Below are 27,458 nucleotides of genomic sequence, written 5' to 3' on the forward strand. Positions count from 1 at the left end.
CAAGACCTCTGAACGTGTCCTGGGGTGGAAATGAGAGGTTGGGCCTCCATCGGTCAGATTTGTTGTTCCAGCACATCCCACTGATGAGGATTGAGATCTGGGGAGTTTGGAAGCTAAGGCAACATCTTGAACTCTTTGCCACATTGCTCAGAAACGGTTTGAGGAACATGACAGAGTGCATTATTCTGCTGAAATAGACATCTGCCATCGGTTAACATGCAGCAGTGGGGGAGGAGCGTGGGCGGAGCGGAGCCAGCACCGAGGGACATTGGCACTGGACCCAGGTAAGTGACTGAAGGGGGCCTTGACAGAAGGGGTGCTGCAGTGCCAGCTTGTTTTCCTCGCACTATAATTTCCCTTTAAATATAATGGCCCGACTGGACAACCCGTTTTAAGCTTTTTGGCTAAAATTAAGACCACTGCTTCTGCCAAAGTTGAAAGACCTGGACCAAAACCTGCCTCAGAGAACACCGCAGTGTGTCCCTTGATCAGCAAATGGACTTGCCATACTAAGGTTATATCTTCTATGCCCACCTGCTCTGGAAAGATACCTAAACCACTTTATTTCTACCTGATTCCATTTCCAAGCCACCGATCAGGGTGCCTGGAGCAACAGGGTCTGTGGACATTGCATATGTACTCACTGAGAGCTCTGGATAAAGGGCACAGTTTCTCTCTACGAGACTTTAATTCCCAGCTTGGTAGTAGAATGGAACTTGAGCGGGATGCTTTTTTTTTTTTTTTTTTTAAATTGGTACTCTACACAAGTACCTAAATTTGCCCGTGAACAGTGTTTTGACAGCTGGATTCCATTATAACAGTGATCCCAGCATGCTTATACTTCTTGTTGTATCTGCAACCAGAGCATTTGTTCTGTTGTATTTTCTTATTAGTTATAACCTACAAGCACAATTATCCTTTTTTTTTTTTTTTTTCTTAAACATGTGCAGAACCAGCGGCAGCAACAGTTTCAAGCTCATTGTGTCGTTTCTCTCAATTGGTGCATTTAATGCATGATTTTTGTACTCCTGCCGCCTATATTATTTTATATTATGTCACAAACCATTGCCTAACTTTATGTAACAACAAGCAGTCACCCACTCATGAGTTTGTTGTTAATCTGTCAATTTATTTATTTTACCTCTGCGTAGTTTACTAATATGTTACCAGTTCTGGTCAAGTACTAAAAAAGTGGTTTATACTGAACATTTAATGTGGCTAGGAACTCAACACATTTGTGCACGCAAAGTTCTTGTAGGGAGTAATTCAATTGTATGCACATTTTTATGGGGTGGGAATAGAACATAAACATGCTCATTTAGCAAAGTATGGGTCATTATGCATAAACAGGGTTTGTCAGGGAGATTAAATTATTTGCCGATAGCGAAAAAGTAAATTGTCAGAATGTAACCGTTCCTTGTTCCGTTAACCCAGTAAACACTATTTCAGCATTTATTAAGACAAACAGAGCAGCAAAGGTAAGATCCATGTTTTGGAGACTTTGGCACACACATGCGCTCATACATCTAACAAAGGAATCCTGTATAGACACATGCACTCGAATATATTTGTCACAGTTCTGTGCCCATGCATGGGCCATATTGTAAGCGTTACTTAGTTTACGTACTCTGCCCTGCCAAAGTATATACTTTAGACAGAAAATAATTTAATGTTGGCACAACTAATTGCTAACTTTAATCAGTTAATCCAATACAACAAACCTTTTATTTTAGGTAGAATATTATAAAAATGAGTTGCAGCAGAAAGCTTTAGAAGGCCAGCACATGTTACTTGAGAAGGAAGAGCTTCAAGAGACTCAGAAGAAACTCAAAGATGAAGTGGAACTACTGATGAAATCTATAAAAGATGCTGAAGTAACACTGCAGACAGTGGAGCAAGACAAACTGGAGGCCGATCTAAAGCTTCTTAATCTGCAAAAGGAAATGGAAATACTAGCTAAGGAGCGGGATGAGTTGAGGACTACACAGGAGAAGTTAACATCTGAGAGGGACCAGGTGACTGAGGATCTAAAAATAAACCTGAATATGGTAAGATTTGTATTCTTACAGTAGTTGTAACTTGTTTGGGTTTTATATATATATATATATATATATATAATTTATTTTTTATTTTATTTTTTTTCTTGCACTTTGTGAGCAGTGCACATGGAAAAGCCATTGCCCCTTTAATAAGAACACAACACAGTATAGTTTAAGAATAGACAAATGGAAGGTTTGGGGGAGGGGGATTGTTTTTTGTTTTTGTGATGACTAGTTCACTAGGAAGACATCACACTGGTGAATATCAGAATCTGCTATAATGCAGAATTGGAAAAATAACACTCACAGATGACCTGTAATAAGTCTATAGTGGTTGTGGTTTTTGGAGTGCTTATAAAAGGTATTTCAATAATCCATTTTAGATTGAGCATATTGAAACCAGTGTGCAGCAAACACCCACAGAAGAGCATGAAACCATGCATGATGATAGTACACTTGAATTGGTTCAGCAAGGAACTTCAAATGACTTGAAACAACTAATGTCGAATTTGAAGGACACAGAGGCAAGACTACAAAACTTGCAACAAGATAAAGTGGAGACAGAACAAAAGTTTCTTAATCTTCAAAAGTACATGGAACCATTGGTTCAGGAGAGGGATGAACTGAAACTGAAACAGGACACTTTGATAGCCGAGAGAGAGAGGCTGCAGGAAGATCTCAAAAACAACACTGATATGGTAATAGGATTGTGTTTTTCAATACATATTTGTGTGTGTGTAAAATTACACATGAAAGAATATAACAAAGTTGTGATTGACTGTATTTGTGCATTAAAGGAAAATTAAATATCTCCATTCGCACACAGGACTGGTCACACTTTGTTACATTTAAACAACCATACCTCATTGTGATGTTTTCTGACACATATAGTAGTGACAGTAGTAGTTAGTGGTCCATGATTCAGGACACAGAACAACAGTAAGTTTCATCTGCTATTCTATAGTTGTGCTAAACATCATAAGCTGTCTAAAGGATATTGAGTAGTGGTAATTTGGGGGACCTTTCAATTGTTAATATTAGTGTATCCTCATTCATGCAGTTATACAGTACTGTCTATGTGTTTGTCCATAAACAAATAGATTTGTTCAAAACAACAAAAACCTTCATTCATTTTTAATGGAGGAAACCTTTTTTGTTTGCTTTGTGATTTGGATTTATAAATCCCTTTTATTTATTTTTTTTTTTTTACTCGAGCGAATTGATTCATTACAAAATTAATTTATTTCTAAATGACTAAATGATTCTGTTTACAACCAAATCAATTTGTTTTTGAATCAATGCATGCTAAGGAGATGACCATCTACCTGTTAATTGTAAGCTCTGTTGCCTTCTTAGGACATTTCCAGTTTTGCAAATTCTGTCCACTGAGTAGACAAGCCTATAGGGTCTAAATGCTTGTTGCAATCTTAGGGAGTGTATATGCAAATTGAGACGGGCATAGTTGTTTTGTTTTTTTGTTTTTTCCATACTTTACTCCACGCATGCTTACTCAAAGCTGGGCTCATGGGAGTAGATTTTATTTCCACGGTTTCCTGCTCAGTATTTTCTGTGTAATGTTGTGGGTTATGCCAACTTGAGGGTGACTGCGCGTGTGTGTGTTATTCAATCATGAGATGCTAATTAACATAAATGATTTGCCTGTTTATTTGAAAGTGAGAAACCATTCATTCCTTATACAAGTATTCTATCACACACGTCTGTCCTTCATTTTAGTTTGCTAATATTAAAAATGAACTTCATCAGAAATCATTGGATGCACAGCAAATTATGCATGAAAAGGAGGAGCTTGAGTTAGCCCATCAGAGGCTTAAAGATGATTTGGAACTAATAAATACAAAAGACATTGAGGCAGCATTACAGAATGTGCAACAAGAAAAACTGGAAATAGTTCAACAACTTCTTAAGCTTCAACAGGAAAAAGAAACCCTGGCTCAGGAGAGGGAAGCACTGATGATTAGCCAGGATAACCTAACATCTGAATGGGATCAGGTAAGATAATTTTTTGTATTTATTGGGAATCTCTTTGATTATCCGCATATTTCTGCTGTAGCATTAGCTGCAACTATGTAAAATGATTCATGTGTCTTTACTTTGTGCATTGTTGATGTGAGGTTTCACTGTTATTCTGTGCAGGAGAAGGTGAAGCTAGAGCTTGTCCATGAGAAGCTTAAAGATGAAATAGAACAACTAATGAAGAATATGAAGGGCTTAGAGGAAACCTTACAGAGTGTGCAACAAGACAAATGGGAGACAGAGCAAAAATTGCTTAACCTTCAACAGCAAACGGAAACCCTGACTCAGGAGAGGGAAGAGCTGAAGATTAGCCAGGAAAACCGAACATCTGAATGGGATCAGGTAAATAATTTTTTGTATTTATTGGGAATCTCTTTGATTATCCGCATATTTCTGCTGTAGCGTTAGCTGCAACTATGTAAAATGATTCATGTGTCTTTACTTTGTGCATTGTTGATGTGAGGTTTCACTGTTATTCTGTGCAGGAGAAGGTGAAGCTAGAGCTTGTCCATGAGAAGCTTAAAGATGAAATAGAAAAACTAATGAAGAATATGAAGGGCTTAGAGGAAACCTTACAGAGTGTGCAACAAGACAAATGGGAGACAGAGCAAAAATCGCTTAACCTTCAACAGCAAATAGAAACCCTGACTCAGGAGAGGGAAGAGCTGAGGATTAGCCAGGAAAACAGAACATCTGAATGGGATCAGGTAAGAGAATTTTTAGTATTTATTGTGAATCTCTTTGATTATCCGCATATTTCCTTTTTTTTTTTTTAATTCTTTATTTATAACAAGGTTGAACACCATCAATACAAACAAAGTCAATATAAACATCGCATATCGGACAAATTCACAGGCTTAGACACGTAAAGCATACATCTTGTAGGATAAAGCCCGCAAATGCGGCTGTATCAATTGCATCGTCTGGAAATCGTCTGTAAAGTGTCCAGATATGTAGATGGTGATCTTCCAATTTTTAATATATATAAAATATCCGCATATTTCTGCTGTAGCGTTAGCTGCAACTATGTAAAATTATTCATGTGTCTTTACTTTGTGCATTGTTGATGTGAGGTTTCACTGTTCTGTGCAGGAGAAGGTGAAGCTAGAGCTTGTCCATGAGAAGCTTAAAGATGAAATAGAACAACTAATGAAGAATATGAAGGGCTTAGAGGAAACCTTACAGAGTGTGCAACAAGACAAATGGGAGACAGAGCAAAAATTGCTTAACCTTCAACAGCAAACGGAAACCCTGACTCAGGAGAGGGAAGAGCTGAAGATTAGCCAGGAAAACCGAACATCTGAATGGGATCAGGTAAATAATTTTTTGTATTTATTGGGAATCTCTTTGATTATCCGCATATTTCTGCTGTAGCATTAGCTGCAACTATGTAAAATGATTCATGTGTCTTTACTTTGTGCATTGTTGATGTGAGGTTTCACTGTTATTCTGTGCAGGAGAAGGTGAAGCTAGGGCATGTCCATGAGAAGCTTAAAGATGAAATAGAACAATTAATGAAGAATATGAAGGGCTTAGAGGAAACCTTACAGAGTGTGCAACAAGACAAATGGGAGACAGAGCAAAAATCGCTTAACCTTCAACAGCAAATGGAAACCCTGACTCAGGAGAGGGAAGAGCTGAGGATTAGCCAGGAAAACGTAACATCTGAGCGGGATCTACTGAAGGGAAACCTGGAAGAACACATAGAAATGGTATAATATTATTGTGGATTTTCCAAAAACTGAAAATATGTTTCTCATTTAAAATATTTGTTTTGTAAACTAAACTAAAATGTATTTATTGCAAAGTAAATTATTTAGGTTTGTATTTCTTGGTTGCTTGTATAGCATTTAACTCATTTTTCAATTTTAATTTAGGTTATGAATCTTCAAAATGAGAAGCAGAAGAAACACACAGACCAGCCAACAATGCATCAGATATCTTTTGAGCAAGTCCAGCAGAGGTGTAAGGAAGAAATGGAAGCACTAATTAAGGACATGAAGCAAACAGAGACAAAATTGCAGTCTGTTCAACAAGACAAACTGGAGACAGAACAAAAATGCACTGATCTCCAACAGCAAATGGAAACACTAGCTCAGGAGAGGGATGAGCTAAAATTAAAACAGGACAACTTAATATCTGAGCGAGATCAACTGAAGGAAGACCTAAAGGAAAATATTGAGATGGTAAGATACCTTTTATGTTACAGAAAAAAATTCTTTAGATTTTTATTATTTTCAAGTCTACTAATGTGGTTAGTCAATTGCCTTTTAAGAAAATGTAAAAAAATAGAAAAGTGGAGAGCTATTTTAAAAACCTTTAGGATAGGAAAATTGTAATAAACTAAACTAAAGAACGAATTGCAGGATGGAATATTGTCCAACAAGAAATTGGTCTTTGTTAGGTTCGTTGAAATTTGTATTGGTTCATTAGGCTTTTGTACGAATAAGCAAAATTCAGACAAAAAACATGTTTGCCTGCAAGAAAAGAAAAACCGAAGACGGATTTATTCATATGGCTGCTAAAACAATTTTCACTAGGCATCGTGCTTTAATATTTTCTCTTGCAAGCACATCGGGAGAAACCTAGTTTATATCAAGTACAAGCAGCCGCTAGACTGCAATTTATAGTGGTATCCCCCACATATGAAAAAGATTGTTAAAGACTGAGTCAGTACTGTTCTCTTCTTTTATGTGGGAGGATGATATCTACCATCATTTTAACATGATGTTATATTATATGTTTTACTCTTTTAAAATATAAACTGAGGAATTTTCTTCTAAAGAAAAAGATTGACTGTGGAAAAGGATTGTTATTTGCTGTATTTTTCCTTCCCTAAGGGTTATTGAAATAGCTCTTCACTTTTCTATATTGAGTTTTTTTGGAAGTGTTTGGTGTTATTTGCAGGAGGTGGGAGACGCATGTATATAGCCGCAAAAAGATGACCCACGATTACAAGAATACGAAAGTGTCTAATGTAGCAAGGAGGGCAGTTCCATAGGGATGGTGCAGCCCTAGAGAAGTCGTGAAAGTCAGAGATGCGATCACGAAAAGAGGATAGACACAGGTCCGAGCATAGGAGCCTGGGTGGGACATACTTGTGTATTATTGAGGATTGGTAGACATGAGCTGTATTATAGGGGCTGTATTATAAAGAGATTTGTAAGCGCAAACCAGAATTTTATATCTTACAGTAAACCAATGTAAGGACTGACAGAAGAGAGTTGCAGGTGGTCAGGAAGTGAGTCTTTTCTGCAGCATTCATTATTGACTGTAGCGGGGCGAGCTGGGTGTACTTAAGACCAATGAGAAGTTGAGTGCAATAGTCAAGGCGTGAGATTATAGTGGCATGGAAGGGAGTTTTAGCTGCATTCAGTGTCTGTAGGGGCGTGTGTGAGCTAGGTTTTTGAGATGGAAGCGACAGGATTTGGTGTTTGACTGGATGTGAGGGGTAAAATGGAGGTGCAAGAGTCAGCAAGTCTGTGAGGTAGATTGTAAGCTGATGTGAGCAGGGCCTTCTTCATCTATTATCTCCCTGGATATATTGAATGTCAATTACCATTTTAGGATTGTAAAGTGCTGCAAAATGTTTTGGCCCTATATTAATAATAGAGTTGATGGTAGTGCCATTGACTTGGGAGATAGACATGGGAATAGTAGTATTTGAAGGAGAAAAATGAGAAGTTCCGTTTTGGAAAGATTGAATTTAAGGAACTGCACTATATCTAGTTAGAAATAGCAGAGCGGCAGTTGGAGACATAATTCAGCATGGACAGAAAAGACCAGGAGAAGGTAAGGGTGTGTTTCTCATCAGCATATAAGTGATAGTGGAACTGATTAGTCTAACCAAAAAAAGGCAGTAAAAAGCGAGAAACGTAGAGGACTGAAGATAGAACCTTGTGGAACACCAACAGAGATGTGTTGCAAAGGAGAGGAATAACCAGAAATGGAGACACATAAAGAGTGCTTGGAAATGTTGGGGTAAAATCCGGAAAGAGCAGAGTCTTTCGTAGGCAAAGGTTGTGATGGATGAGCAGAAGTTATTGATCAGTGTCAAACTAGGCAGAGAGGCCCAGAAGAATTAGACAGAAGTAGTGATCACTGGATTTTGCCACAATGAAGTCATTGGACACTTTGGATTTCGCACTCACCACTCGGACCATGCTAAAGTAGGGGTCAGGAAAGTTGTCCATATCGTGTACGTAACTCTCAAGGATCTTGGGCTTTTTTAGAATCAAGGTTATGGTTGTGTGCAGAAAATACACAAGATAAGAGGAAGTGATTATTGCGAGGCAGAGCAAGCAAAGGGACAGTGTGAATGTGTAAATTACTATAATTGACTGAACTGGTTCTGGCGTGGGAGGAGCAAAGCAGATCAGAAACAGATTGTGCAGTGGGTGTCAAGTAAGTGTAGGGTAGGGGAAGTTGGCATAGACAAAGCGATTTGAAATCTCTTCCCTGTTTGCAGCTTTACTGGAGTGGCAAATAATGTTTTCATTCTCTGCAGAGTTTGGTTATGAGGATATTGAAGTTGTGGAGAAAATCAGATGTAGACTTATTCTTTCTCGATCAGCATTCAGCAGTTCTGAAACATTTTTGGAGGTATAGGGTTTAGTTTAGTATGCCATGGTTTTAACTGGAGTCCCTTTTGATGCTTAAATGTAGGATGTGCCATGTTGTCTAGTTCAGAGGAGCGAGCGGGTGGAGTTGTAGAGAGAGGTTGCAAAGCTAGAGTAGGTTAGGTTTGAGATGGGTAAAAGGAGCGTTCGGAGATTGCTGGAGAATTGCTGTAGGTGAAGACAAGGGAGGTTTCTGCAAGATTCTTTTAAACATTGAGTGTTCTAAGTTGGCTATGGGGTCAACAGATGATGGTCTCCGTCATTTATGGTTATAAGCTCTATATTTTGCACCTGGCAGTCTGCATAGCCCCTTAAGGACCAAACTTCTGGAATAAAAGGGAATCATGACATGTCACACATGTCATGTGTCCTTAAGGGGATAGAGAAAGCATACGGAGAATAAATTTTAGTATTTCTCCTCTTTACTAGCACTGTCTGCTTTGGCTTAGCCTTGTCTGAACTGTATTTCAACATAATTTGCTAAATATTTAATATAAGTTTGATAGAAAACAATGCTGTAAGTCCCAAAGCCTTGACCGTCCAATTTTTAAAGTGAATTTCATATTTTGCACCTGTTAGGGGGACACTGTAGGCATCATAATCATGAAAAACACTGTATTAATCATGGTGCTAAGAGTCCCAGTGTACCATCATATAATCTGTCAAATGCTTAATAAATGTACTGGCAATTACTTTGCTGTTTTGGGCTACAGTTGGTTCCTACTTCTGCATTATCATGGTAGGTTGTCATCTGACGACTTTCGGCAAAGGATTACTGTTTAAATCTGCTATGTGATGTTATATTATGGCAGTAGTATTTTCTTCTTTATCAAACAAGCTTAGACTGGAAAAACTAGGGGGCGCCCAACACAAGGTATGAGTCAGACCATTCGTAACATTTGTTTTACAAATTACCAGCAGATGGCACCCAGGACTCCTGGCACTATAACCTCTACAGCACTTAGCTTAGTGCCCAAAATGTCACTTTAATATTCTGGATTTATATTGTGGATTATTGTTGATAATTTAAACCTCGATATAACATTCTTTAAAATCGGCTTTCTTTAGTTTAAAGAATAAAAAAAAAAAAAAAATGAATTGCAGAAAACTTATGATACAACTAAGATAAGCATTTTTAAATGTGAAACCGGTTTGCACTAAACAAGTTATTGTGGGTGTATCTTTTACAGTCTATTGAAACTCAAGATGACCTTCGGAAAGCTCAAGAAGAATTGCAGCTGCAAAAACACAGGGTGCAACAGTTGACCAGTCAGATGTCTCTATTGGAAGAAAAGGTATTTTTCAAAGATTTTCATGCATGTTCAGGTGAAGAAAAGTGATTACATGTTTTTTCTTATTTTATTTTTCTATTTATAAAGCTTGCATCTGTAGAGAAAGAGTTGATTCAAAAAGAAAATGTGCTGAGTGAAACTTTAAAAGAGATCCATGAAAACACCAAACAAGAAGTTGATTCAAAGGTGAAAGCGCTTAGCCATGCTTTAGAAAGCAGTGAGTTGGCTTTAGAACAAGTAAGACTGGAAAATGATGAAGCTGCCAGGAAAGTCCGAGATCTCACAGTAGAACTTGGAGCCATGTCAGATGAGAGAACTCACCTACAAAAATTGAAAGAAAACTTAAAAGAAGAGGTATTTTATTTTTGTATCATGGTTTGTTAGTTTTTTTTTGTTTTTGCTGATTTGAAATTGCTGCCTGTATCCTATAGGGGGACCACATCTGAGATATTTTGACTAGTTTTGTGTTTGTGTGTAGTTTTGGGTGTTCATAAATTTGGTTGACTAATTTTTTATGAATATTTGTGTTGTCTTCCTCTAAGTATTCTAAAATACAGTGCTGTATTACTTCACCTCTACTGAACGAGAAGACATTCCTAAGAAGTAAAAACTATAAAAGAGAACTTGAACCCTGTTCCTAAAAGGAATACTGTCAGTCTGGCTTTAAAATAAACTAACACGGGGGGCGGAGCCTGACAGCCAAGATGGCCGGTCAAGTCTTTTAGGAGCTCCAGCACCGGTGGGCTAACAAACGCCAATCCTGGACAAACGCCTGATGATACCGACCCACGGTGACTGGACAGCGACTAAGGACACACCGGGGAACAGGATGACACCTGTCCCGGCCCGAAACGAGACGAAATCGCCTGAACCGGCCATGCGGCCTAAACCAGAGCGGAGCCTGCAGCCTGGGGGAGGCGGCCGATCTCCCGGCGGAGGGCACGCTCACACGACTGATACAGCTCTGCTACCCCTCCCCCCCCCCCCCCTCTGGACCAGTGGGGGTCATCCTGGTCCCCACTGGCCGACCCGATCGAAGAGGAAAGTGGACATGTCAGCCATAAAGCAAACGGGGGCACAGGGCCTCCAAAGCAAAGCCAGGACAGACCCCAAAAGAGGAGCACTCAGAGTAAACCCTACACATCGCCACTGGGGACATTGGATCAGCTCTGCATAAGCCTTAAGGACGTACTGCACAGCCGAGGAGTGACCTACTGTCGGGCGGACGTGCTGGTGGCCTCGTGGATCCGACCAGCAACACGCCGCAGCCATTACACGTATACACCGCGGGCCTCCAGGGCGACCGTCCGTCCGTCGGCGCAGGTACCGGCTGTCCTCGAGAAGGGAAAAAGTGCCAAACTTCCCAAGAACAATCTCCCACCCGTGGCAGCACACAACGGAGAACACCACGCCAGCGATTCACGGTGGGACCCCGCCGGACCGGTCTCTCGGCATCCGGCACAGCAGGACACAGCCACTTACAGCCCACACTGTGAAACCAGAGACTGTGCGGCAGCACTCACCTCGGGGCATTTCCGGCGCTTGCCCCAGCCTCAGACACACCGCATTCAGAGGCGTCGAGAGTGAAGGTGGCCACCCACTATGCATCGCTCAATACCCGCCACGACCAGCACCTCGGCACAGACCTGCGGTACCCTCCCAGACTGGGAATAGGCTGAGGATCGGGCCTGCTCTGAGACAGCATGACCACTAAGGGACATACTCACAAGCAGCCACTACACCCTGGACATTATCTGTCTCACCTGACAACTGTGAATAATAGAGACTGAGAGGATGATCCTATCTTGACACAAGCTTGACTTCGAGAGAAACAGCATGGTTTATTTTTATTTCCCTTTTCGTACTCCATTGTACAGATACATGTATGCTGGCAGAGCGCATGCCATTCTTTACTTTAACCTGACTACAGCCAGAATGCCAGGGAGCCTGCTAGAGTAGGAACGTATACAGGGAGTGCAGAATTATTAGGCAAATGAGTATTTTGACCACATCATCCTCTTTATGCATGTTGTCTTACTCAAAGCTGTATAGGCTCGAAAGCCTACTACCAATTAAGCATATTAGGTGATGTGCATCTCTGTAATTAGAAGGGGTGTGGTCTAATGACATCAACACCCTATATCAGGTGTGCATAATTATTAGGCAACTTCCTTTCCTTTGGCAAAATGGGTCAAAAGAAGGACTTGACAGGCTCAGAAAAGTCAAAAATAGTGAGATATCTTGCAGAGGGATGCAGTACTCTTAAAATTGCAAAGCTTCTGAAGCGTGATCATCGAACAATCAAGCGTTTCATTCAAAATAGTCAACAGGGTTGCAAGAAGCGTGTGGAGAAACCAAGGCGCAAAATAACTGCCCATGAACTGAGAAAAGTCAAGCGTGCAGCTGCCAAGATGCCACTTGCCACCAGTTTGGCCATATTTCAGAGCTGCAACATCACTGGAGTGCCCAAAAGCACAAGGTGTGCAATACTCAGAGACATGGCCAAGGTAAGAAAGGCTGAAAGACGACCACCACTGAACAAGACACACAAGCTGAAACGTCAAGACTGGGCCAAGAAATATCTCAAGACTGATTTTTCTAAGGTTTTATGGACTGATGAAATGAGAGTGAGTCTTGATGGGCCAGATGGATGGATTGGTAAAGGGCAGAGAGCTCCAGTCCGACTCAGACGCCAGCAAGGTGGAGGTGGAGTACTGGTTTGGGCTGGTATCATCAAAGATGAGCTTGTGGGGCCTTTTCGGGTTGAGGATGGAGTCAAGCTCAACTCCCAGTCCTACTGCCAGTTTATGGATGACACCTTCTTCAAGCAGTGGTACAGGAAGAAGTCTGCATCCTTCAAGAAAACATGATTTTCATGCAGGACAATGCTCCATCACACGCGTCCAAGTACTCCACAGCGTGGCTGGCAAGAAAGGGTATAAAAGAAGAAAATCTAATGACATGGCCTCCTTGTTCACCTGATCTGAACCCCATTGAGAACCTGTGGTCCATCATCAAATGTGAGATTTACAAGGAGGGAAAACAGTACACCTCTCTGAACAGTGTCTGGGAGGCTGTGGTTGCTGCTGCACGCAATGTTGATGGTGAACAGATCAAAACACTGACAGAATCCATGGATGGCAGGCTTTTGAGTGTCCTTGCAAAGAAACGTGGCTATATTGGTCACTGATTTGTTTTTGTTATGTTTTTGAATGTCAGAAATGTATATTTGTGAATGTTGAGATGTTATATTGGTTTCACTGGTAAAAATAAATAATTGAAATGGGTATATATTTGTTTTTTGTTAAGTTGCCTAATAATTATGCACAGTAATAGTCACCTGCACACACAGATATCCCCCTAAAATAGCTATAACTAAAAACAAACTAAAACTACTTCCAAAAATATTCAGCTTTGATATTAATGAGTTTTTTGAGTTCATTGAGAACATGGTTGTTGTTCAATAATAAAATTAATCCTCAAAAATACAACTTGCCTAATAATTCTGCACTCCCTGTAGTTACAAGATGTTTTATTTATATTGACGCGCTTGCCAGGTGGTTTCACAGATCACCAGATTAACAGCGTAATTCAACATTATAGTCTAACCTGTTCTTAACATTGTAAACTCTATAATAACCATATGAGACAGTTATTTTTGTTTATATTTCTTCCACCAAGCATGACATAATTACAAATCACAGCATAGGCCAGACATACTGCACTAAAGGCATGACTCTGTATAATCAGATACACAGATAAGTGTCCCCTGCTTACAAAAGGCAACACAACTACACGATTGTCACAATGCAGAGGAATACATGTTCAAACGAGATGTGTCTTTATGCTTACGTTCCCCTGTTATTTTAGTTTACCATAAGCAGGCTTACTGAGAGTGATTCAATGAGGCCAGCAAAGCTAGTCTCCTAATTGCCCACATTTACTATATTTGTCTCCCTCCATTTCTGTGCATGGGGCAACGGGGCTCATATCACTCAGAACTCCGCTTCAACCTGTCTCACTAGCACTTGAATATACCCATAATAGATATAAATCGTTAACAAATTAAATCATTTACTGTTTGTTCATATATTTTACCCTTTCTGTTCTATACCTTTGAATCGTTGAGACTGTAGCGTTACTAAACACAATTTGAGTTTTCTAGACGTACCTGACTAGCAAGATATACTTAACTAAAACTAAAATGTGTGCATGTCATATAACTGCAATTCCACTGTTATAACTTGTCTGAAAATGCATGGTTTGCCCCGCTATTGTGGCGATGCAAGCTCATTATGTGTAATCTCTGCGCACCAAAAATAAAGAATTAAAAAAAATAAAAAAACACAACCCAAAAGAAAAGTCAGTTTACTCCACGCTTATTTTTTTATCCCCTGCAATATGTGTAACTTTTTTTTTCCTTTTTTATCAAATTGCATACTTTTTACCTTCTGTTCTTGCTACACATAGTACTGCAAAAGATTGTTAAAGCCATGTTGCTCTGACATGCGATATGGCACAAGAAATATTCTGAGTAAGGGTTCTGGGTTTGAGTGGTACTAAAATGCTCTAACTTGCCTAGTATCAGATTTAGATGAATATTGACCAGGACTGGCACCGATTACTGCTTGAATCAGTGGCATGAAGAACAATTATATTTAAATTCCATGTGAAAAATAAAATTATCCAGTTTACAAAGTATTTACAAGTTCTTCTAAAAAATAGGTATGATTTTGAAAACGTTACATTGTGCTTTAAACCTGTACATGCAATTTAGGTTTAGTTCTCTGAACCTTCATGTGCAATTTGGTTTTGTAAATTCAACAGGTAAACCAACTGAATAACGAACTAGAGAATCTGAAACAGAAACATGCCCTCTTGGAAGCACAGCATGCTGACGAAAACCTGAGGCAGGAAGAGCTAGTTACCGAAATAAAGGCGCTAAAAGATAAACTTGAGGCCACCAATTCTAGAGCTCAGCTTCTTGAAGCTGAAAAGGACAACCTGCAAAAGCAAATCCAAGAACAAGATCTGAAAATATCCAGTCTTTATCTAGAACAGGAACAATTTCAGCAACTGCTGCAAAGAGTGCGAAATGAAAAGGAGAATATATATTCGGAGCTTCAAGGACAGGAGAAAGAGGTGAGCGTATAATAACACACATTATTAGTGTAAGCAGCTGCATAAATACTGCCTTGTTTATTAATTCAATCTCTACATTTCTAGTCTGCCCAGCTAAGGGAGGAACTAAACAAATGCCAGACAGAACTTCAAGTTGTTAAGCAACAAAAGGAGGATATAAATGAACATCTCAATTTAAAAGTGAACACACTTGATGAACTGACCAAGCAGATATCCTCTTTACAAGAACAGATTGAGCAACTACAGCAGGTATTGGTTATGTTTTTGTCTTTTCCTCAGAAAGGTATGACATCAATTCAATCAACAATTATAATTTTACTGTTCCTGTTAAATGTAGGTGCTCTCGGAGCTTAAAAATGGCTTGCTGAGGAACCTTCTGTGTTTCTCAAATCGTTCCTTTATGGTCGAAATAAACCTATCCTGTTCACAATGTGACATTTTGAAATGCATCTTTTCCATACCCGGGATGGTTGAGACTCAAGTGTTGATTGACTTTAAGACCTAGTGTCTTATGTGCACAGTGATTTGAATTTGTGGTCAGGTTTTGACAAATTGCTGTTTTGTGTTATTATTACTGTTTAAGGAGCCTGTAGTTATTTATTTACTCTACGTTTTTTTTTTTTTTTTTTTTTAAACAAATAGAAATTAAAATATTGGAGAATGTTTTATGTTTAATCCCTTTTAAAATTGAGCTAATATTTGAAAACCAGTGGTTGTTTGAAAGACTTATACATCAAGAAAACAATCTTAAAAAATGTGTACCATGTGCTAGTTATATTTAATGAAATGTGCCAACAATCCCCCTTTTAGGATGTGATTCTTATTGTATACTTGCATTTCAGGCCATAAAGGATGAAAGAGAGAAAAATTTTGAGCTCAATGATGAGATTGAGCGTAAAGATAAAGATATTTTACTTTTAAATTTAAAACTGAGCTTACCTCCAGAAGAAGACGAAGAAGATGAGCTTGCAAAGCACATGGATACTTTGAAAGAAAAGACCCAAGAGATAACGGTATTTGATATTCAAGATATTAAAGTCCCAAAACTGCATGTGTATTTAAAGTGTGTTTGACCTAAACGTGTGTGTGTGTGTGTGTGTGTTCCACCTTACTGTTGTTTTTCAAAAGAAAAATAAGGCAATATCTTTATTTATAGTTTTAAATATTCTAACAATTTATACCTGCCTATTCAATGTAAAGCAGCTACACCATAGCATGATGTCCATATTAATATGACCTTAATACCCCAGGTCTGGCTCTGACAAGGACTTTGTTTTATTTATTTTTTCCTTGGGTACTTTTGTTAAGGGTACAATGCAATCTTAAATGTGTACATTTATATATATAACTGTTTTCTGCTTTTGTTTACTAATATACCTTGTTTTCAAACCCATATGTCCAACGTGTATGATGCCACCACCGGTACTATGTTAGAATAGTGAAGGCACATCAGAACTTTGGTGAAATATTTTCTGTGATGTTTTACAAGCTAGATTCATCATTAAGATTAGCACAATTCAGCAGCATCAGTTTGCCAATAATTGCATTGGTGTAGGCTCTTATTATTAAAGGAACACTATAGGGTCAGGAACACAAACATGTATTCCTGACCCTATAGTGTTAAAAGGGTATTCTCTTGCCCCTCTAAATATAGTAAAATCTTACCTTTATTCCAGTCTGCTGATGATGCCTCTGCCCTTGATCTGCCTCCTTGGCTGACATCAGAAGTGATGATCTGAGCCAATTACAATGCTATCCCATAGGAAAGCATTGGCTTGACTGATATTGCCAAGGAGGTGGGGCAGGGGGCGGTGCCAAATGCCACTCTGGCCAATGAGCATTTTCTCATGAAGATGCATTAAATCAATGCATCTCTATGAGGAAACAAGAAACAAAATTGTGTATATATGGCGCTTAAGAGGGTAAGTGTGAACATACCGTTTGCACCTTTGGACTCTGTGTGTTGGGTGGTGAGGTTGATTACCTAAACACTGAGTTTGTTCTTTCTGTACTCTATGAGGAAAGTTCAGTGTCTCCATGCAGAGTGTAGAGTCACTGAATGTCAATGCTACACACTGCCCCAGGAAGCACCTCTAGTATCAATCTGTGGAGTGGCCAGTGGAGTTTCACTAGACTGTAATGGAAACAGTGCGTTTTTACTGCAAAACGCCTACAGGGACTGACAATACTCACCAGAACAACCACTTGTGAACTTTCTTGCATGGATAGTGTTTTTGTATTTCACATTTTGTAGTGCATGCATGCATGCATGGATCTGATAGCTTCCTTAGCTTTCTTTTGCGATGCCATGTGATGGTAGTGTAGAGTTTCAAACACTGGGGACATCAGCAAGAAGAAAATGAATGCCACAAGAAGAAAATAGGGGAAGTATTTCCACCATAACCGAGACAACAACCTTGGTTGCAAAAGTATATGGAAATGTCTTTCTTAAACCTTATTTTTGAAAGCTGTTGAACGGTGTCAGTGCATTCTTTAAAAAAAGTTTAACACTTTATCAATTAAATGTAGAGGTCCAAAGGTGTATTTGCATACTAAATGTTGTGTTTATACTTTCATTGTGCTTTTCCAAATTACGATTCCTAGGAAGTAAATTGAAATTGTATACATGTATGCAATCTGCCATGTTATGTCTAGGATTTAATAGCTGAAGTAATTTTATATATTTTTTTCCCTTTCCTACAGGATCTTTTGGTAAAAATCTCTGGTGTATATTCTGATCAACACAGCCTAATTAACAGTTTCGCTAGTGAAATTCATAATGAAGAAGAGATCTGTAAATCCATTTTGGGTCAGATAAAGGATAAACTCTCACCTACACAGTCCAGGTCATTTAGAAGCTTACAGACTGAGCATGTAAAGATAAATTCTCAGCTGCAAACAGTTATCAGCAAGTTTAAGGTAAATTTCATATTTCTTTAGTAGTATTAGACAATGTAACTCTGGGGATGTTTAGAGGGAGGAGGGGAGTTAATTTATTACTAACTTTTTTTTTCTTGTAGCTTATATGCATGAATGCCATTGTGAAAGAAGAACAATACAGCTTATTAAATGTCTGTGAAGTAGACCTGATCACAGAACAAAAGAAACATGAAGAGCTTGAACTTCAGATTCAATGTCTAGAGCAGCACGGTACAAAATGGACAGATTCTGCAGCGGATGACCTCAAATTTTATGAACTTGAGTTCCTAAACAAACTGATAAATAAGAAGTATGATCTTATAAAGGTAATTGATATCGGGAAAAAACAGGGGAGAAAAGTCATTATGAACTTACAGTAGAAATAGGTGTGGTGTATCACCAAATTAATATATATATATATATTACACAAGGTTCGTCTACATTAAAAGGTATTTATTTAGAAGACAACAACACAATACTATAAATGTATCACAAACACACAGCCCAGACCCACGGAGCAGCAACCCTTTTAAATCTATCTATCTATATAGTAATCCCCTTCCCCACACGTTTGATCTCACCCACGGTTAGGCCTTCACATCTAGTAATGGCTCACTGCTGCAAGTCCAACATCACATCCACCAAGGAAGAAAAGGAAGCAACAGAGTATAACATGGTTCACCAAGATAGCACATGGTGTCTGCACATCTGCTCAGTAGCACAGCCAAGAAGGAACAGAGAGGAATGAGGATAGAGGGGGGGTGGTTATCTCTTTCCTGACTTGTAAAGGTATTGAATTACCATATCAAAGGTTAAGCTTATCCCCCTGTAAGAAAGATCTACATGAACTTGGTCACATGACCCCTGGTCACCATGTTAGTTTGATGACAGAATGTCACCACAATAGGCACAAGATTTAATGTGGCAATATGTATGTATTGTTTCATGTTTGTGGGTGAATTTATCACTGGAGTGGATACCCGCAGGCCTATGCAGCACTGCACTTTATTAAATGTTTTTATCCATTTTGTGCAGTTTACATGTTCGTGTGTGCAAAGCAAATCATTAGGATTATTTAACTGCAAAAGGTTTACATATAATGCATTCCATTAAAACAAATTGTTTTATATGGGAAACCACTGGATTGCATAGGTATATATGCATGCTGTACATTCACTTTTAAATGTTACTCCAAATTAAATGAATATCAAAAAAACATGTAAAAGAAGGTGAGAACACTGTTTTTTTGTTTTGTTTTACCAGCATGCAAAACACAAATCTAGATACTTATTTCAAGGTTCAATACATGTTGTATGCTACTTAAGGAACAATTGTAGAGTTAGGGATATATTTTTGTATTCCTAACACCATAGTGTCTCTCTTGGTCTTTGACCAAGTATAATCTAGTTAAAGGAATAGTATAGTGTCATGAATACAAATGTATCCCTTACACCATAGTGCTAGAATACATGTTTACCTCCCTGGCTCCCTCTCTGTGGAGATATAAGGTATTAAACGTACCTTTTCTCCAAAGCCATGCCGGTCTTGTCACTGCTGGCCACATGTCCATGACTGAGATTATTACTCTTGATGATCTCTGCCAATAAAAATGCTTTTCCATGGAAAAGCATTGGGAGGCCCTTGCGCCAATTGGCATCTCCTCATAGAGATGCATTGAATCAATGCATTCCTATAGGGAATGTTCAACAAATCCATGCAGAGCTTGGAGACGCTGAATGTAGGAGTTTTCCTTGACAGCAAAGTAAACACTGCCTTTGCTAAGACTGCAGAGACATGCTATAGACACTAGTGATCGACCAATTATCGGTCTGGCCGATATTTGGAATTTTCTGCAATCTGCGCGGTACACAGGCAGCGAGATTTAGACAGGGGAGCTGCTGGGAAGGTAAGTAAGTGCTTGCTGGGCCCCCACTGCACAGTCCCTGCCACCGGACCACCAGGAAACGCTATATCCCCCCTCCCTGGCCAAGTAAGAAGCAGGGAGGGGGACTAAAAATATATATATTTCATATTTTTTAAAAAAAAATTAATCCCTCCTTTGCCCCCACCCTCCCATTTTACACAAATTACATACCTACAGAAACACACACACTCTCTGCATTATATGCACATACTACACAAATACACTGCATTCACTATACACACTCTGCATTCATTATATACAAACACTACACAAACGCACTGCATTCACTATACACACACTATACAAACACACACTGCATTCAATCTACACACACTACACAAACACACTGCATTCACTATACACACTACACACACACACACACACACACTCTGCATTCACTACACACACTCTGCATTCATTATATACTCACACTGCATTCACTATACAAACAGCTCCCCTGTCTAAACACACTGCATCCTCTACATGTGGCATGTATATTTTGTGCATTTGCCTTTAGAAAAAGTTTTGTTTTTTTTCAAAATGGTAAATGTACAGAATATCGGTAAGTTATCGGCTATCTGCCTGAAAGTTCACAGATTATCGATATCTGCTCTAAATCACTAAATTAACCCCTTAAGACCGCAGGACGTTCTATGCTGTCCTTATTTTGGTGGCTCTAATAAAATAAAAAGATGTTAAAAACAGTGTAAAAATAAGATTATATATACTTAGATCATATATATATATATATGTGTGTGTATATATGTATATATATATGATCTAAGTATATATATATATATATATGATCTAAGTATATACCGTATTTATTCGAGTATAACGCGCACACGTGTATAACGCGCACCCCTAATTTTCGATTAAAAATCGGTATAAAATTTTATACCGATTTTTAATCTAAAATTAGGGTGCTTGTTATACTCGAATAAATATTCGAGTGGGTGCTCGATAATACCGACCGCCGGGCTCATTACAAGCCCGGCGGTCCTGGGGGGGCGGGCAGCAAGCGTTTACTCACCTCCGTGCAGCTCCTCCAGCTTCCCAGTGTAAATCTCGCGAGACCCGCGGCCAGCTCTGACGACGTCAGAGCTGGCCGCGGGTCTCGCGACATTTACACTGCACGGAGGTGAGTAAACGCTTGCTGCCCGCCCCCCCAGGACCGCCGGGCTTGTAATGAGCCCGGCGGTCCTGGGAGGTATATTTATTCGAGTTATACTCGAATAAATACGGTATATATACACACATACACATAAATATACATACACTGTCTACGTGTATTTTAATATTATTATATACATAATTATATATATATATATTAATATCAAAATACACGTACAATGAAATTGATTAAATATATATATAATTTTCATTATATATTTATATATAATAATAAATAAATATATAAATACGTTAAAAAATAAAATGAAAAAAATAATAAATAAATAGATAAAAAATATATAAACATGCGTAATTTCGTTCTAACTGTATTTTAAAATTAATATATATATATAGATATCAAAATACATGTAGAACGAAATAATATGTCTATATACATAAGTATATATCACTATATATACCTATTTACAAATAAAAATAATAAAAAAAATTTAATACATATATACACACATACATATATATATATTATATTATTATACGAATATATTTATGTAATAATTTTACATAATTAGGTCATTTTATTAATTACAATTTGCAGGACCTGCCTGACAACCCAGGCCGAAAGTTCAGGGAATTAAATTTTCTCGCACAATATTTAACCCTGTAACTTTCCAAGACACCATAAAACCTGTACATGGGGGGTACTGTTTTAATCGGAAGACTTCGCTGAACACAAATATTAGTGTTTCAAAACAGTAAAATATATTACAACGACGATATCATCAGTGACAGTGACATTTTTTGCATTTTTCACACACAAATGGCACTTACACTGACGATATAATTGTTGTGATACGTTTTACTGTTTTGAAACACTAATATTTGTGTTCAGCGAAGTCTCCTGAGTATAACAGTACCCCTCATGTACAGGTTTTATGGTGTTTTCAAAAGTTACAGAGTCAAATATAAGGTTTGCATTTCAGTTTTTTCACATTAAAATTCGCCAGGTTGCCTTTGAGACCGTATGGTAGCCCAGGAATGAAAATTATCCCCATGATGGCATACCATTTGCAATAGTAGACAACCCATGGTATTCCAAATAGGGTGTGTTCACTTTTATTTTGTAGCCACTTAGTCACAAACACTGGTCAAAATTTGCGTTCAAATTAGTTTTTTGCATTTTCAAATATTAAAACTAACTTTGGCCAGTGTTTGTGACCAAGTGGCTACTAAAAAAGACTGGACATACTCCATTTGCAATACCTTGGGTTGTCTACTTTTGCAAATGGTATGCCATCATGGGAGTAATTTTCATTCCTGGGCTACCATATGGTCTCAAAGGCAACGTAACCAATCTGGCGAATTTCAATGTGAAAAAACTGAAATATGTAACACGCTATATTTGACCCTGTAACTTCCCAAAACACCATAAAACCTAACCTGTACATAGGGGGGAACTGTTTTACACGCGAGACATCGCTGAATACAAATATGTGTATTGTATTGCAGTAAAAGCAAACAGTATTTTGACATTCACAGTTAAAATGTCACGTAGAACTAAAACAATTTAAAAAATTCTTATTTTCTCCCATTTTTTTATATTTTTTTCATATTGAATTATGTTCCATACCTAAATATTTGATGTTAATCGAAAGCCCTGTTTCCCCTGAATAAAATGATATATAATAAGTGAATTACGGTTGGACAGACATATAGCGCAAATGCCAGGTTTTGTTTACGTTTTTTTTGGATCACAACTTGTACATTTGGCTGCGATCTTAAGGGGTTAAGCTGTAGTGGTTCTGGTGACTATAGTGCCTCTTTAAAGAACAATCCAGGTTTGAGTAAAACACTTTCTTTTTTTTAACTATAAATATGCATAAACTATTTGTTATGCAAATATTTATATACCTGCATTGTCTCTGTATCTCACCAGGCTTTGCAGATTCTGTAATAAGTTCTGCCCAGTCCAGAAAGTGGCTCAGCTAGTCACTTTGCTTAATTTTCTGTGGCACTGGTAGTTGTTGCCTAACAACACTTTAAAAGCTTCTAAATTAGCTAGTTTTCTTAATGTTCAGGTTGACCCAGTGGTTTGTTAAATGAACTCTGCAATAAGCATAAACGGTCCTAATTTTAATACTCATTAATTAACTTTTTGGGGGGTTTGGGGTTGCAGCATGTTGAAGGAGATTTTTCAGCGATTCAAGTCATACTGACCAGTATTGAACAAGTTCTTCAAGATGAAGCAAAATGCAAGCAGAGTTTTAACTTGTGGCTGGATGAATTCAAGGATGAGAACATTAATGTCATGAAGCTTAATGAAGGTGTTCAGCAAGAAAATAAAAGAATCATAGGAATGATCCAACTGATGACCAAGAAGCTAAGGGTAGAATATATATATATATTTTTATATTTATTTTCAGTTTTACTTTATTGACCTTTTCTATTGTTGCACTGGGAAGAACACATAGTTAGTTATGTATTTTAAATTGATCAGTAAACACTACTTTTTGTCTTCTGTATTGTGGAAGTAATTAGGTTCCCCTGTTTTAATTCCTTGAGCTTCTATTTCTGATGGGTATACATATACAAATGTCCTTCTAGAGCTGTTACTGTGTGTGTATATGTGTATATATAATTATTTATTTTAGAATCTATTCTAGTTCTATACTTGTATGCAGCACATGGCATCTTATGCTATGGTATACATTTAGAAAATACTTTAATATCAATTGAGATCTTTTCTATGTTTTTAAGAAAAATTGTTTAATACACTTAATATTTTCTTTAAGACTGTTCTTCAATCAAAAATACAGAGTGTGGTCACCGAATATTTAAAAAACATTCAAACAGAGTTGGAAGAGACAAAAGTAAAGAACACTGAGCTAATGAAAAGAGTGCATCAGCTTTCTCCTACAGGAAGTACAGATATCATAGACAATGAGAATGCTAGATTACAAGAAAAACTGAAGAGTCTGCAAGCAGAATTAAAGGTAATGGCAGTTTTGAATTCTGTTTAAGCAAAATTAAAAGTGATGGCTGTTAGACACGTTCGGGATTGTAGCTCTCGCTCTATCTTCTGCAGGTGTACTTTGTTGACGTTCATATTGTTAAAGGTTTGTAGTGACAAGTGGCTGATTGGTTGTTGAGGAATGGCAGAAGGCAGTTATTCCAAAATATCACAGCCCTTCATAACCAATAAATCAATGTAGACCAAAAGGGTTAATAAAGATTTGGTTGAGTTGGAAGGGCCAGATCCTTCTGTATCGATCACTGAAAATCTGTTGTAGCTTAGCATTCGCACAATTAAAATATTTGGACAGGTAATTAGGAAGGGAAAGGGTGCTAGGGGTTTCCCTGTTTTTTGTTATTCTATTCCCAAGATTTATTGATTTATGAAGTAATCCTGCTTTATGATCTAGGTGTGTGCTTTGTATGTTCTTTTTGCTATATTCGGTGTTCCTTGTATGTTGAATTAGTGATTCTTAGGCCCTTTTTTTTTTTTTTTTTTTTTTAACACATGCACATTGTTATATCTGTAGAAAATGCAGTCCAGGATCAAAAATCTAGAAGATGAACTGGATACAGTGAAAGCAGATGCCAAAGTAAAAGAAGAGAGGGCAGTAGCCCTGCAAAACAAGCTGTTGTTGAACACCACAGAAACTGAGCTTGCAAAGATCCAGATTCAGCTTACTGAAAAAGATAATAGACTTCAAACTGCATTGAAAGAGATAGAGAATCTCCAGGTATGTCTGTGTGTGTATATGCTTGCAAACTTTAACAGTTGCATGGCATTTTGTATGGGTGCAAACAATTGTATTTATAATGATGTACACTTGGCACTTCCTAGAGGTGTTAAAGGGCACCTGCATTATAAGCATGCCGTGAGGGCAATGTGTATAACTTAAGATTTGTATATTCATTGTGCTAGCTGCATTTTCCTTTCCAACATAACACAGAAAAGCATGTTCTGTGCTACCTTTCCTTCTTGGCTGTCAGTAAGGGTAGTGAGACTCTGGCTTAATGGATCTAATGGATCTAATATGGTATCACTCATATTCACAATATGGCGTAGGTGGTCCAGCTACGTTTGGGGCGTTTTCTACCTTCGCAATGGTTGCAAGGTCAACCAGTCTATAAGTGCTGTGTAAGCATTATAAAATTGCTACTTACATGTGATGTAGCTTTCCTCTAGCCCATTAATAGTTGCTCCTATTTTCAGCCATGTCTTGGCAATGGATCAACAAAGTAAATGGCAAATATTGTGGATACGTGTCAATTTGCATATTAGAACTATTGTGAAGCTAGCTTTCATATCCTAGCACTGGTGCAGTATAGGTTTACTTTAAAGCCACTTATTTGTTGTTTTTTTGTCCCTATAGAGTACAGTTTCCAAAGGTGCAAAACCATATCAAGAGGAAATAGACCAACTCAAAACTCAAGTTGTGAAAATTGAGATGGAAAGAATGAAGTTGTCCAAATCAATGGACAAAGAGTAAGTATAGTAAGATGGGCTTCTTAAAAAAAAAAAAAAAATTATTTGGGATTGAATATTTTACTAGTGAAGTATACAGTCATGCAGAAATAGATATCCTGCTATTTTAAACTTCTGGCAAGTAAGGGACCCATATTCTAAATTTTTTTTATTTTTTATTTTTTTTTAAATAATTAAATTTATATGCATCTGCAGTATTAAACATGCTATTTAAAATGTTTATAAAAACTGTATATGTGTTATTTAATCATAAAATAGTGAGTCAGCTTTGTTTTTCTTTTTTGTTAAATAGGGACCACATATAATTCATACACAATTTAGACAATAACGCTTTCCCACTTGGAGAGGCAGAGTATTGTTGCAAAGAATGTGTTCTTACTCTTACGTATATTTGGTTGCGTGGTTTCCTCCATATTATACCCTTTTGCTGCATATGTGACTGAAATGACAGCTGGCATAGAGCGATGGTAGCAGTATTTCTGCCTCCTTTTGTCATTTTATGGATCATTTTCAATTTTCCCAAGCCTTGAACTTTTTAAAATGTACCACTAACAACCCAATCTTGTTGCATTGCTAATAGTTCATGATTCAGTTTTGACTGTCTGAGCCCCCTTCAAAACTTCGTCTAAAGTTATGTTCATGCCACCAAGTGAACTAATATCTAATTAAAATACAGCGATCAGTAGTAAACAATAAATACAGTAGTAGTGTTCCCAGGCATGAGACTGACACCTCTCCTCTTGTTTTTGGGATAATGCAGAACCCTTAGCTCAAGCCGTGAATGGGCGGCAACAATGAGCTTTATTCGCGAGTGACTGCCAATCATAGGCTGAGAGCTCACTGCCGCCTCTTCAATAACCTAATGCTTCCACATTAGCCAGAACACAAGATGAGGCAGTAGACAGTGACATTTCTTCAGTGTTAAACAATTTGAAAACTGTTTAACACTAGAAGGTACATCTGCACCAGACACCATAACCATTTAATAGAAAGGAACCATTTAATGGAAATATGGTGCCTAGACTTTTTTTTTTTTTTTTTTAACCTTCTTCTTAGGACATTTCAGTTTTCTTTTGTTTGACATCTTCCTTATCCACAGAAATTAATGTTGCCTAAATCCTTGCCAAAGATTTGTAATTCAGAGCCTGCAATGTATAATAATTTGTATGTGTATTATAGAATTGCATCATTAAAGTCTTGTCTGGAAGATAAGGAGGAATGCTTACGGAAATTAAAAGAACAGTTAAGGCGAGCTCAAAAGGACAGTGACACATCAGGTATAAATAATGCACCATTTTAAGACTCATTGCAGGCTAGTAAGAAAAAACGTGATGGAGATAGATATATATTGTATATATCCAATATGTTGTAAGAAATTAATACTTTCATAGGTTTAGCAAATTGCATCATAATTCAGACATGGTAAAGCCAGGGCAAACATTGCAAATGATTGATGGGGGCTTCCAGTTGCAGAATAAACATGTGGATTTGTGGTTTTATTTTTCATTTGAAATGTGATATTAATTATCCGGATGTAAAACATCAACATTCGTAATAGACAAGCAGGGACTTCTGCTGCAGGGACTCCTGGTTATGTTCAAACTTCTGAACCCGTCCATGGCACCCATAGATTTCTAACACCATGACTACATCCTTTGCATGTGGTGATTATGATGTTTGGGCTGCCATTTTGGGGGACCTAGTTTGGACCTGTGTTTTGAGAGTAAGCGTGTCAAGGAGGAGACGTTTCTTGTCCTGGTTCTCTTTCAGTTTTAAGTGGAAATAATCTTGTTTGAGAAGTGGATAAATTGTTTGTTTAATGCAAACATCATAGTCTCCAGCTCTGCATTTATTGCAGTAAGG

General features: G+C 37.9%; 1 protein-coding gene across 1 annotated transcript in view; it reads left to right on the forward strand.

Annotated features, from left to right (window-relative positions):
* The window catches only part of CENPE (centromere protein E), a 93,502-nt gene that overhangs the window by 60,604 nt on the left and 5,440 nt on the right, over positions 1–27,458 (forward strand). Inside the window, exons 37-56 of the mRNA XM_063425813.1 lie at positions 1,734–2,048; positions 2,423–2,737; positions 3,774–4,049; positions 4,194–4,415; positions 4,559–4,780; positions 5,166–5,387; positions 5,531–5,785; positions 5,951–6,259; positions 9,883–9,987; positions 10,072–10,338; positions 14,812–15,126; positions 15,211–15,375; positions 15,969–16,139; positions 17,830–18,045; positions 18,147–18,371; positions 23,277–23,486; positions 23,893–24,093; positions 24,643–24,846; positions 25,483–25,595; positions 26,775–26,872. Of these exons, the coding sequence (XP_063281883.1) occupies positions 1,734–2,048; positions 2,423–2,737; positions 3,774–4,049; positions 4,194–4,415; positions 4,559–4,780; positions 5,166–5,387; positions 5,531–5,785; positions 5,951–6,259; positions 9,883–9,987; positions 10,072–10,338; positions 14,812–15,126; positions 15,211–15,375; positions 15,969–16,139; positions 17,830–18,045; positions 18,147–18,371; positions 23,277–23,486; positions 23,893–24,093; positions 24,643–24,846; positions 25,483–25,595; positions 26,775–26,872 (4,426 nt within the window). The remainder of the gene's footprint in view (positions 1–1,733; positions 2,049–2,422; positions 2,738–3,773; positions 4,050–4,193; positions 4,416–4,558; positions 4,781–5,165; positions 5,388–5,530; positions 5,786–5,950; positions 6,260–9,882; positions 9,988–10,071; positions 10,339–14,811; positions 15,127–15,210; positions 15,376–15,968; positions 16,140–17,829; positions 18,046–18,146; positions 18,372–23,276; positions 23,487–23,892; positions 24,094–24,642; positions 24,847–25,482; positions 25,596–26,774; positions 26,873–27,458) is intronic.

The sequence above is a fragment of the Pelobates fuscus genome, chromosome 6, assembly GCF_036172605.1.
Source record: "Pelobates fuscus isolate aPelFus1 chromosome 6, aPelFus1.pri, whole genome shotgun sequence".
Lineage (NCBI taxonomy): Eukaryota > Metazoa > Chordata > Amphibia > Anura > Pelobatidae > Pelobates > Pelobates fuscus.